The following is a 13,540-nucleotide window of genomic DNA, read 5'->3' as shown; positions in this document are numbered from 1 at the left end:
TGCAATGCAGCAAGCCACAATACCAGTGGGGCATTACAGGTGAAAAATTTGCAGCTGTACCCTTCACCACAATGTATTACAACTGTACAGTGGAATATTTCCTGTACAGAAATAGGGCTTGGTTAACTTTGTTTCCCAAGAGTAGATCACATTAAAATGTTATAAAATCATGATTTCCTGCATTTGAATACTTGTGGTTTCTCAACTGGTTCCAATATTACAAAGAGTTTTTATGGCTTCTATTAGTTGAAGATGTAGGGAAGTTTTTTTCCAAACTCAGCTAAAAGGCATTTAGATATTTTTTTAAAAAAAGATTTTTTTCAGAAAAGATTTTTTTTATATATATCACTGCATTATAATTGAGAGTCAAGTGGGCTTTTTTATATTCTGTAATACTGATTTAAGGGAAAGTAGAATAGGGTGACCATCAGTCCTGTATTGGATGGGATGGACCCATATTTGGAACACCAAAAAGACATCCCTACTTATTTTTTAAAAGGGATGAATTGTCCTGTATTTAGGCCCTTGGGTCCAGGAGCGCCCACGGCCACTGCTTCCCCAGGGCTCCAGGGCTGGGAGCACCCATGGCCGCCACTTCCCTGGGGCTCCGGGACCAGGAGCACCCATGGCCGCCGCTTCCCCATGGCTCTGGGACCAGGAGTGCCCGTGGCCACCACTTCCCCATGGCTTCGAGGCCAGGAGTGCCCACGACTGTGGCTTCCCCAGGGTTCCAGGGCCAGGACTGCCTGCATTCACCGCTTCCCAGGGCTCCAGGTGGGGAGTGCCCACAGCTGATGCTTTCCCGGGGTGCTGAGTGGGGAGTACCCTTGGCTGATACTTTCCTGGGGCTCCCTGCAGGGAGGGCTGGTGGCTGCTGCTTCCCTGGGGTTCCTGACAGGGAGAAGGACCAGCTCCCCAGGACTTGGTACAGCTGAGAGGAGCCGCCCATCCCCCACATATCTCTCTGTCCCATATTTGGGATAGGGAGATATGGTTGCTCTAAAGTAGAATAAATACTATATAACTGAGAGGAGTGGTAGACTTCCATCTATGTATTTGCTTAAATATAGAAGGTCTGAGATGCTGTTCTTTATTTTAAAAACTGTATTGCCCTTTTAGCCAAATATATCAAAATATTTTGGAAAGCTGTGTAAGCATTATAATTTTGTAAATAAAACCCGTGAAATTAATTGAATAGGCAATGTCCCACAACTGTGTATATACACACATACACACAGGGGGGAGGGACAGCTCAGTAGGTTAAGCATTGGCAGACTAAACCCAGGGTTGTGAGCTCAGTCTTTGAGGGGGCCATTTAGGGATCTGGGGCAAATAGATTTTTAAAAAAAAAGGAATGGTGTTTGGTCCTGCCAAGAGGGCAAGAGACTGGACTCAATGACCTCCCAAGGTCCCTTCCAGTTCTATGAGATGTATATCTCTATATTTATTTATTTTTTCATGTATCTAGGGGCATATTACAATACAACTAAACAGCTGTGACCTCAAACAGTCATTGTTAAATGCAATTCTAATCAGGGCCTAGAAGCACGCTTTGAAGAAAAGCTTTTTTTTAAAGTTAAAGTTTTTCCAGTTGCAGTACCTGTTTATCGCTATATGTTCAGCATGTGGCGTTGAGGACGTGGTGTGTTGAGGATGTGGTGGGCACATCATACGAATGGAGGAGTCAAGAATCCCTAAGCAACTCCTCTACGGTGAACTCTCCCAGGGCAAAAGGAGTCAAGGTAGGCCTCACAAGAGGTATAAAGACTGTGTGAAGGCCAACATTGCTCATGCCGGTTTAAAACCAGATCAGTTAGAACAGCATGCAAAAGACCGAACAGGCTGACGTGCTCTCATACAACATGTGTATGACAACTTTGAAGAGCAGCAATGTGTACGCCTCATTGATGCTCGTGAGAGGACGAAAGCAACAGCAGCAGCTGCACCAAAAGAGCCAGGACAATTCCCTTGCCCCCACTGTGACCGCCCATGCTGTTCAAAGCTTGGACTCCTCAGCCACATGCGAGTCCACAACCGATGAGCATGTGCAAGCTCAAGACATCATTGTCGGACATGACAGACTACTTACAGCTGTTGAGGAATAATTTTCAGTGTCCAGGCTAAGGCTATAGCAAACCAGTGTGAATGAAAGAAAATAAAGATGCAGATGAAACTTGAAAAAAAATAATTTCCTTTGTACAGCTGTAATTTATTGAATCATTATGCTAAATCTGACTTTGAATCACCTCCATTTTTTATTTGGATCAGCATCAAAAGTCTAATGGAACGAATTTCCAGAACATAGATATGCCAGAAGAGGTTATTTTCAACAGCGATTAGATACGATCTTAGTCCTGTGAAAAGGAGGTCAGAAATGTTATCCAGTTTCTTGAAGGCAACTTGGCCTGTACATCACTCAGTTGCATAGAAAGCTAGTCTGGCAGGTGTGCATTGAAATGCTCTGACACTGTTGAAAAAGATTCTGTCAAAGTTCTAGAGGTCAATTTATATTATTTTAGAAATGTACATAAACACATTTAGCTTTTTATATTTGTTTATCCTTAATTTTCTTTTGAACGTATCTTCTCTGTAATGCACTTTTCAACTGACATTGCTTTTGCAATTTTGATGTCTATTACTGTCAAAAAATACAGACTACAGGTGAACATTGCCAAGAATTTTCTTCCTTTAGCAATGTGGACAGGATTTTTTATTTTTCTTCTGCTACTTCTTCAGTTCACCTAAAGGGAGAATTGTATTTTCAAGGCACTTGGCTGTAGAACAGAAAAATAGCCGTATTATGGAGCAATCAGTTATTCATGCAGGAAGCTTGGGTTAAAATCGCAGCATGGGTTGGCGTCTGACACAAAGTACAAGATTGTTTTGTATTCCGCCTCTCTTTCACTTAGGTGGCCCTGTTAGGAGATAATAAAACACACACATGCTTCCTGTCTTCTGTGTGCATTTTGTTGTACAGTAGTTATTTCTGGAACAAGAGTTACTTCATCACCAAGGGGAAGCACCCACCATGTGAGGGATAGCATTTCAAGAAGTGAGCATTTAATCTTTAGAAGCCTTTTTTCAAACAAAATAAATGAAACAGTACATAAATAAAAGGCCATAGTAGCATCACTGAGGTCAACACATGAACACATTAATCTTTAACTCAGCTGTTCCTTCTTTAACTCTTTCTCAAAGGCCACCAAAAGAGATTGAAGCTTTCAGTGCATGTATATTTCTACACTTTAGTATCCCTACATGGAGGGAGGCTGCTGCTTGTTCTGAGTAAAGTATGTGTATACTAAAATACATAGCAGCCATCTTGCAAAGTTGAGTTAGTGATTCTGAGTTCAGTCTTAGTGTGGGGTGGAGAGCTTAATACCTTTGCACTCCAAGTAAAAAGAGAGATTGTGAGATGTCAGTTATACACAGTGTGTTCTTTCTCAGTTTTGCTTATAAGCATGATCACAGCCATGGATTTTTTAGATAACTGGGGGAAATGACAGTTTTGTCAACAGAGGTGTCAAAGAAAGAAAGGTAGGTTCTTGTGTGCGTTGTTTAATAGTGGAGGATAGTGGCTAGCCTTGTAGCTATGTTGTTCATAGTAGTTTTCTAATGGAAATCATAGTGGCCACATTCTACGAGGTAACTGTTATTTGAATCATAGCTTGAGTATTACTCAGACATTTCAAGATGAAAGAACCATATTTAATTTTACACATGGGGCACTTTCCATTGCATCAAATTCACTCATTCCCACTGTCAGTGACTCAGTTTTGGGGATATAGCCTATTTTCAGTCTTTCACAACTGTTGTTTTTGGCAGCTAATGCTGCCCAGAGCTCCCATCATCCATTACATTTATCCAGATCAAGCATTAGCAATAAGTCCCCTACAATGAATAAGTCTAGATATTTAAGAATATAGGATTCTAAATCAAGTAAGTCTTTTGCATTCTTCAGCCCAATATGCATAGAGTTTAGGACAGTCCCAAAGCTCATTAGCTATATTTGGTTTAGGGAGCTCACATAAGTTGCATATTTTCATTTATAACCCATAAATGATATCTTAAAACCTAAGATATCGGTCTACACTACATTGCTTATGTAAGGCACATATTAAAATTAAATGCATATAAACGAGTTTCTTTTCAAATGTTGAATCTGTTTTATCCTCTTTTTAATCAGTATGCGGAGTGTTCCTCCTCATTTGTCAGGCACCCTATTCCTTTCATCGTTTTTGTGGCTTCTCCTGAATGCTCTCTGGTTTTTATATGTTTCTGTTAATGGGTCCCAGAAATGCGCACACTATTTCAGATCACAGTGACGCCTAAAAAAGGAACTGCTGCTTTTCTACCGTAAGATATTATGTCTCCACCAATGCAGTCTGAAAATACTTTGGCCTTTTTTGCTGCTGTAATGTGTTACGACCTCCTCTAATTTTGGTGTTTGCATAGTTACTGCTTTCCAGGTTTCTTTCACTTATTGAGTACCTATGTTTCAAATTATTTTCGTTCCAATATATTGCATATTAGTTTGCATCTCTGCAAGATCAGTCTCGTGTCACTGTTTTCCTACTATCTGTGTTTCTGACTCCACTAGGTCCCATTGTACAGTTCTTCTAGCTGGCTCAAGATGCAAAGGATGTTCTGAATAGCATTGTTTAACAGCATGTTGTGTTCACCCAATCAATGGTTTAGCGAAATTATTTTTTGTCGCACTGAAAAATAATTTGAAAATTTTAGAGTATTTGATTAAATTTATAGTTACATATTTAATTTTATAGTACGTGTGCGATTGGCAGGGCAGTGCCTACAGTAGTCATGTGGCTCTTTTGGTTAATGGTGGTTGCAAATGTGTCTCCTTAGTCACGTAACTGTGAGTACCACTGGTGTAATCCTGCACTTAAAATTAGGCACGTACTTAAGTAGCTTGCTTACGTCTATTGCATGGTTTTATTTGTTACCACACAGATATCTGGACAGTTGACAAATTCCAGATAAGCTGTTCTATGTTTTCAAGTACTTTCAGAATTGATCTAGGATTTTTTTTTTAAATTTTCACTCTCCTCTAGTCAGGATCTGTAGCAGATGCCCAAAGTACTTTCCCCTTTTTATCCTCACCAATTTTAATGTCCATATTTGAACTCTGCACTAAATGTGTTAGTCACTAATTCAGATGCAATTAGGCAGAGTTTTCTGGGGCTTATTATTTACTAATTATTTGTATTTCTGCAGCACTCTAGTCATGGGCCAGGACCCCATAGAGTTGAGCACTGTACAGACATGGGACAAACAGATGGCTCTGCCCCACAGAGTTTACAAGATAAGCATAAGATAAGAGAGAACAGATGTATACAGACAAACTGGTAAAGGAATAAAGTACCCAATGTTATTGTAACATCCAGTGGATCTCTTGATGTAAGGTAAAGGATAGCTCAGTGGTTAGTGCATTGGCCTTGTAATTCCAGGGATGTGAATTCAGTCCTTAGGAGATCATTTAGGGATTGGGGCATATAGATGTCAGGGATGGTGCTTGGTCCTGCCAAGAGGACAGGGGACTGGACTAGATGACCTCCCGAGGTCCCTTCCAGTTCTAGGAGATATGTGTCTCCAATTATATAATTAGGAGGGGAGGAGTAGCGCAGTGGTTTGAGTGTTGGTCTGCTAAACCTAGGGTTGTGATCTCAGCCCTTGAGGGGGCCATTCAGGGATCTAGGGCAAAAAGATTAAGGAGCCCTGAAGCTGGCAGCAGCAGAGGGACCAACCTTGACCTCCTCTGGTCTAGCAAATTCTCAGGTTCAGGACCAGCCACCCTCCCAGGGTGCCAGACCAAGAGATACACCTGTACTATCAAACATAAATGTTATGCTACAAATTAATAGGGTTTGAGAGCCATAATGCTGGATTACCACATTAATGTAAAGATAATACAAAAATTAAAATTGTTGGGGTAGGGGGGATAGCTCAGTGGCTTGAGCATTGGCCTGCTAAACCCAGGGTTGTGAGCTCAATCCTTGAGGAGGCCATTCAGGTACTGGGGCAAATAGATGTCAGGGATGGTGCTTGGTCCTGCCAAGAGGGAAGGGGACTGGACTAGATGACCTCCCAAGGTCCTTTCCAGTTCTGGGAGGTGTGATTACCAAATGTGAAGACAAGAATTTTTGTATTGTTTTATCATGCATATCTGTATACATAATTATTTCTTTTCCTAGTTCATAACAGGATGTTTGAAGTAGTATCTTGACAAAAAAGGTCTAATGACAATTTAGGGAGGCAGCACAAGTTCGCAGTAAGAATTAAAAATTCTGCGCTCATTGAGCAATTATTTTATTTTAATTTTGCCATTATAAAGTGTACTGTGTATATTTGTATAGAAATACAAAGTAACTGTTATTTCTTGAATATCACAGGTTCCTTGTAGCTTGGAGTATTGGGATGAGCTCCAGAAATCATTTGTTGCTTTCCGGGAATTCAGTCTATCAGAAAGCAAAGTTTGTGAACTGCAGCTGCCCAGTATCAGCTCTGTGAATGATCAGAAGGAGCTTGTAGCCTCAGACCTTTGGAGGATTGTCCTGAACAGCAGTCAGAATGGAGCTGATGACCAAAGGTAATCGTAAAACAAGGGAAAGCTAATACTACTCCCGGGAAAGAGCTGATTTGAGAGACTTGGTGAAACTGATGTTCTTTCATTTATGCTAGGAGGAGTTGCTCTTAACTGAGCTTAAGATAGTGATTGACCTTCACACAGGTCCATGGAGTGGAGGGAAAAATAACCCTTCCTCTCCTCCTTTAGATTCGTGAGTTAACTGTCAATGTTGCAATCCTTGGACTCTCTGGTTATGTCTAGATTACAGGGATTTGTTGACAGAAGTTTTTGTCTGATGATATCTTCCAACAAAACTTCTGTCAATAGATCACAGCCAAACTGACGAGCAGATCATAGGAGTCATCCACTCTGTCAACAGAGAGCGGAATTTGTGCCCAGCTGCTCTATTGGCAAAACAGCCAACCAGGAGCACAGCAGATAGGGCTGCCTGATGTCCTGGAAGCCTTATTTGTTGATAGAGGGCCCTCCACACACCCACCCCGGAATGTCCAAACTGGCTTTCTGTCAACAGATCTCTGTTGACAGAGGTGTTATTCCTCATGGGCAGCGGTGTATAGCTGTCGACAAAAGTGCTGCGCTCTGTCGACTTACTGGCTACAGATCACCTTTGGAATCTGGATGTTCATCAGGTTTTGTTGGCAAAACAGCTGTTTTGCCTACAATACCCTCTAGTGTAGACCTAGCCACTGAGTACAGGGATTATTAAAAAGAAGGAGGCAGTTAAACCATGGCCAAACTCCACTCTCTTGCACCGAGCAGCAAAATTGACTTGTTAAGCAAGGGATGATGCACCACAACTCATTGAGTAGTGTAGTAGATGTGCTTCCCCTGTACGCTGGCAGTGACCACAAGAGTAATGCATTTTGCACTGCCCTCTGTGTGAGTTGGAGCCTGAAAGGCAAAATTCAGTTTGTTAGTGCATATCTCAGTAGTTATATGGCAATTATAATCCTAGTAATGCTTTATGGTCACTCTGTATCAATCACACTTTGTTCTTACAATGACAATGATAGAAATTTCCCATCAGGAGATTTCAGAAACACTTATTATTTTAGAACATAAATGTTTTTATTTCTTCACATCTGGAAACATCATAAATGGTTGAACATGAAAAGCGTGTGGAGAGTCTAAGTTTGTATTTTGTTAAGGAGTTTTTGATTACCTTACAGAGTTTGAAAAACCTCTGACGGGGGCAATATTTTATCTGACATTCACAAATAACAATGCAAGTGATGTCAAGCTGCCCTCCTTTCTATTCTTTCAGTAGCTTATATGGTTGGATGGCTTGGGAGATTGTTTGCTGCTAGTTGTTACTGCCACATGTGTGTAAGAACTCATAGAATTCAGAGGGAGTCAAGAGCAAAATCAATAAAAAAAATAAACATCTGGTTTTTATTAATAATATCAGCTTGGAAATGATTTCTTGATGTTAATTGTGAAGGAATGCATTTTCATCATTGAGAAGTTAAGTGTTTTAGACAAGGTTAATTCCTCTGAATGTGGGACCTATGCAAAATTACCTTTGTGGTCAACTTAGACCCATAGAAATGTGAACTCTGTGGGAACTGGAAGTGAAACTAGTGAAATTCAGTAGATTTTTTTCATCAAAGCATTTGACATTGCAGTCACAGCTATTATTTTCTATTCAAACAGGATTTATCATTATGTCTTAATATTTCACACAGAGTTCTGTTTTCTAAGGAACAACCCTTAGAAACAACACTAGTGTTTAAAAGAAGTGCAAATAACTTTAAAAGCTGATAGAGAAAAACAGTTTAAACTGGAAAACTGTGATGAGCATCAGAAACATTTCGTAGCACAACACAAATTCACACATATACAATATATTAATCCGTGGTTTTCCACTTCTGGCTTCAGCACCCAATGAGGGTGATCATAGATCACCACCTTCCCTTTTGTTATAGCTAGAGTAGGGCAAGCTTTTGTGTTGTAACATGGGGTTATGCTGTGAAAAATGTTGAGAACAATTGCATTTAATAAACATATCAATAGAAGAATAACCAGGAAAGTCACATGACACTTTTAATCTACCATGATAACTCTGATTAAACTCATCCAGGCACTTTCCATAATTTGAAGATATTAACTCAGTAAGGCATAGTTAATACAATGTCCTGTCACACCAGGACATATAGATTCAGGAGTGTGTTTGAGTCTCCCTAAAAGAACAAAAGAACCATGTAAACAAATACAGATTAGTCTTCCTTAGATTAATTTCTAGCTCTTAGGAGAAAGCAGAAATGAAGAAATATGGAAAGTACAGAGAAACAAAATGAAAGCCTGAAAATGGACACTCTGGCTATGTTTACAAGACAGCTTAAACTCAAAATAAGCTACACAATTTGTGTAGCTTATTTTGAGTCAGTTTGGAAGTAGGCTAATTCAGCATGTGGCACTGTCTAAATCATGCCACATGTCAAAATAAAGTGCTATTTTTAGGTATACAGGGACGTCAAAATAGCATGCCCATTATTTTGAAAAATATTTCAAAATGATGGGCACATTCAAAATGATGGGCACATTGCATAGCTGCAGGGTGGCTATTTCAGGATACTGCAGTATCCCAAAATAGCTCCTGCCAAGTAGACATAACCTCTAAGAGCTCCATTTAGATCAAATAATACCTGGGACTCCTTCGCTAGCCTCCTTTATTATTCATCCCAATCAGGACTAATGGAGTGAAAGTGAGAGCACATACACCTAGATAACTGTGTGACTCTACTCGCAACTCCATAAATGAAAAAGAAAAAGTCACATTTGTGTGCAGTTAAGTAGTTTAGTTTTACCATTTCATAGTTACATCACATTTGATATTTTTAAAGTGATGAAAAAGACATTGGTGGATTAATGTTTAAAATATCTGATATAGAATTGTCCCACAAAAAGGAATTACTCCTATAAAGTCCTTAACTCGATTGGAGGTTATATTCTGTACAGTAAACCCTCAAGTTACAAAGCAAAATAAAGTGTTTTTTAGGGTTTTTTTTAAGCTATTAACTCACTAAGGCTTAGTTTCTTAGATATTAAGTCAGTAAGGCATAGTTATTACAATGTCCTGTCACACCAGGATATCTAGATTCAGGAATATGTTTGTCTCTCTCTAAAAGGATAAAAGAACAGTGTAAACAAGTACAGATTAATCTTCCTTAGATTAATGTCTACATTCCTGCAACCCTCGCATAACTCAAATTTTCATGCAAGTTGGGGGGATGAGAGACGGGAACCAGGCTGCAGCCTGTTCCTGGCTCCCCTGGGATTGCAGGAATGGTCAGTTTCCTGGTTCCCAGAGTGGTGGGGAGCCAAGAAGTAAGGGGCAGCCTAGTCAGTTTCCCGGGTCCCACAAGCAGCAGGGAGATGGGAACCAAGCAGCAGCCTGACTCCGGGCTCTCCTCCAGTCCTTGGAGCCAGGAAACTGATTAGGGCTGCCGCCTGGTTCCTATTTCCTGCCAGTCCAGGGACCAGAAACCACTCCTGTCAGGGGAAGCAGCCATGGGTCAGGCTGGCACCCCTGACAGGAGCAGTTCTGCTTCTCCTGTCAGGAATAGCAGCGTGACTCTCCTCTGCCGCCCCTCACAGGGGTGGTCTCGCATTAACCCAAGACACACACAACTCAGTTGAGCATATCTTGGGCCTTTACTGTACTTGCTTTTTATATTTTGGATTAGACCCCACATAGGTGCCACATTCAGGCAGCTAGTGGTCACTACCAATAACGTTCTTTAATAAAAAAAAAAAAAAAGAAAACCTATACTTTTTTGTTGTGACCTCTCTACTGTGATAAAAACTATTATTAAAGAGCTAATCCCTTGTGTTTTAAGTTCTTTTTTATTGATTTTTAACATGGAAATAAAGACTGAAACTTGTGTCTCATATAACTTGCTGAAAAGAAAACTGCAGGTTTTATGCAAAGGAGTATGTTCAGCAGATATGCTAAGGAGTAAATGACAGCGTGTGGTAATGTCAGCAGTGATGACTATTATGGTAGCCAAATATGGTGTTAAACAAAATCCCTGGCATGCTCACTACTTGCAAAAATTGATTAGGGGGTAATTAATAATACAGAAATGGATAATCTACATGCTGGGTGGCTTAGTTTATAAATAATTCTTATTTCACTTGTAAGGCCACTCATTGTTCAAATCCTGTTGGAAGTCCTGAATTAAATAATTTTAGTGATCTTTAGTATATAGTCTATAGCAGACAGCTCTCACCCCTTCCCCCCTGCACACACACAAAAGATGGGATAACTGGAAGCTGCAGGTCATGAGGAGTCCCAAAATAAGAGAGTGTGAGAATAGAATTATGCTCTTACCCTACAATTAATTATCATTGTAGGAAAAGGTTTTGTGGGGCAAAGATGGAAAGTTCCCATTGGAGAGACTTTAAGGCTTTGTACTAGGCTTAAATTGAAAAAGACTGAGGAGTAGAGAAGCTCCAGCCATTTCTATTCACATTGGTTAGCATGCTAAAGGCTTCAAAGGCTTTTGTATATAATGTACTGAAGAACAACATTTCATAACTATTCACATATTACATATATTGTTAAACGAAAAATGCCTTAGCAGAAACTTCAAAAAAACCCCATAAAACAGGTGCAAACAAATTGAATGTGCCTTTGACAACAACTCTTTAAAAAATTCTTATGGGAAATCACAATTGTGCTTCCAGTAAATTGTTTTGGGCTAGATTCAAAATAGTTTGATGCGATGTGCTTGAATCTCTGGAGACCCGTGTTCAAAACATTGTTGGATCAGGAATTTAATGAGTTAAGTCATCTTTCTCCTCCACGTGGATATTTTTCTGTGTTTCAGTTTGTCACAGTTTTGCTTTGCTTTGTTGCAGTTTTGCTTTAAAGAATTGCACTGTTGGAATAATGGGTGTGATGCAGGTCACAATTAGTCCTTGTTCCCATCATCACACATTTAGCCAGAGCATTTCTGGGGTTGTAAGATGTGAAATTTTTTTTTTTTGAACATATCTTATCTGTACTGTAGAAATTGTCCAATAGACTCTGGCGCTTCTGGGGAATCTTTGGAGATTACTCTATGATATTACATGCAATTCTGTTTGTATTTATATTTTTTCTGCTTCTGTTGCTCTATTTTCCAGTACAATCACACCTCAGTATACCATGCCATACTTACAGCTGTACAAGCTAACTGTGTCTTTTACTATTATCAGGGAAATTGCAGATGGTCTCTGCTAGTTTCTGACACGTGTGCATCTTTGGCACACACCACAGTATCTTGTCCACTGTCATCTGTTTATGAATCACAGTTATCTGTTGTCACAATCTGGGATTTAATATAAGACTAAAATTCCTACTTCTGGTGCAGCAAGACTCAACAGAAGGAATGTTTTTGGACTATCAGAAAATTCTATTTTAATACCTGATTGCATGTGACACACACTGAAAAGTTAAATGAAAGGTAGAAATTTCAGGGCTCAAATTTTCATTGCTTGCACTTTAAAACAAAAGCAGTGTTGAAGGTCAGTCTGAAGTCTGGCCAGACAAAGAATCCAGTTCCAATCACAATATATCCAGCAACTTGAATAGGAAAGCTCTAAATTAATTCGAAGTACTGTGGTCCCCTTTTAAAAATAAATATTTACTGATAGCTTTACTGCAAAATGGTATCGGAAATACTGAAGTTCTTTCTTCTCTGAATGGGGTGATAATGTGGTATCCCAGATGCCACTCAAATAAATGTTAGCAAATAGTGCATGGCCATTTCAAAGATTTGGGCTAATGTAGACATGATCTAAAGTAGTTAAAAACATTAAAAAAAAAAAAAAGATAGGCTCATCAGTGGCTATATAACCATGATGAGCAAGGATGGTGTCCCTAGCCTCTGTTTGCTAGCGGCAGCATTTACACTTACTCTCTTTCGAAATTGTCTTTTGAAAGAGGGCACTTTTCCCATCCCGGGAGAGAAGGACCAACTTTGAAAGAATGGAGGAGTTCTTTTGAAGTTAATTTCGAAAGAGGACCGTGTCAGTGTAGATGCTCCGTGGCTTCTTTCGAAAGAACTTGGTCTTCCGATCCTAATTTTGAGTGTACTTGCTAGTGTAGACGCACCCATGTGGTATATTGTTTGAACAACCGGGAGATCACAGTAAAGTGATCCATGAAGTGATAAATGCCTTAACTTATTTTCTAGGCGTGAAGTTTCAGACACATGTCCTCCAACATAAACTGTGTTGTGCTGCCTCCAGTTTGTCCACATCTTTTCTGAAATGTGATGTCCAGAATTGGACTTAGTACTCCAGTTAAGGCCCATTCAGCACAGAGTAGAGAATCATAGAATCATAGGTCTGGAAGGGACCTCAGGAGGTCATCTCATCCAGATCCTGCTTCAAGCAGGATCAGCCCCAACTAAGTCATCCCAACCAGGACCTTGTCAAGCCAGGACTTAAAAACCTCTAGGAATGGAGAATCCACCATCTCTCTACGCAACACATTCCAGTGCTTCACCAGCCTACTGGTGAAGTAGTTCTTCCTAATATCCAACCTACACCTCTTCCTCTGTAACTTCAGAAAATTGCTCCTTGTTCTGTCATCAGTCACCACTGAGAACAATTTCTCTCCATCCTCTTTAGAGCTCCCCTTCAGGAAGTTGAAAACTGCTATTAAATCACCCCCAAGTCTTCTCTTCTGAAGACTAAATAACCCCAAATCCCTCAGCCTCTCCTCATAGGTCATGAGCTCCAGCCCCTTAATCATTTTTGTTGCCCTCTGCTGAACCTGCTCCAGCACATCCACATCTTTTTTATAGTGGGGTCCCAAAACTGGACACAATATAATTTCTATGCTGTTATCTAAATCGTTAATGAATATATTGAACAAATGGCTTCCCAAAACCAAATGGGAAGAAGGGACTTTTGAAATCGGGGCCATTTCGAAAAGCTCCT

At 40.0% G+C, this 13,540-nt stretch overlaps 1 protein-coding gene across 5 annotated transcripts in view; it reads left to right on the top strand.

Moving 5' to 3' along the window:
- Nucleotides 1–13,540, top strand: part of VPS13B (vacuolar protein sorting 13 homolog B) — a 903,527-nt gene that overhangs the window by 797,556 nt on the left and 92,431 nt on the right. For all 5 annotated transcript variants that reach the window (XM_074986872.1, XM_074986870.1, XM_074986873.1 and 2 more), the window contains one exon: nucleotides 6,411–6,607. In XM_074986872.1, coding sequence (XP_074842973.1) covers nucleotides 6,411–6,607 — 197 coding nt within the window. The remainder of the gene's footprint in view (nucleotides 1–6,410; nucleotides 6,608–13,540) is intronic.

Source organism: Carettochelys insculpta, chromosome 2 (genome assembly GCF_033958435.1).
Source record: "Carettochelys insculpta isolate YL-2023 chromosome 2, ASM3395843v1, whole genome shotgun sequence".
NCBI classification, from domain to species: Eukaryota; Metazoa; Chordata; order Testudines; family Carettochelyidae; genus Carettochelys; species Carettochelys insculpta.
The sequence above is the reverse complement of the archived record's forward strand: the minus strand, read 5'-3'. Positions and strand labels throughout refer to the sequence as shown.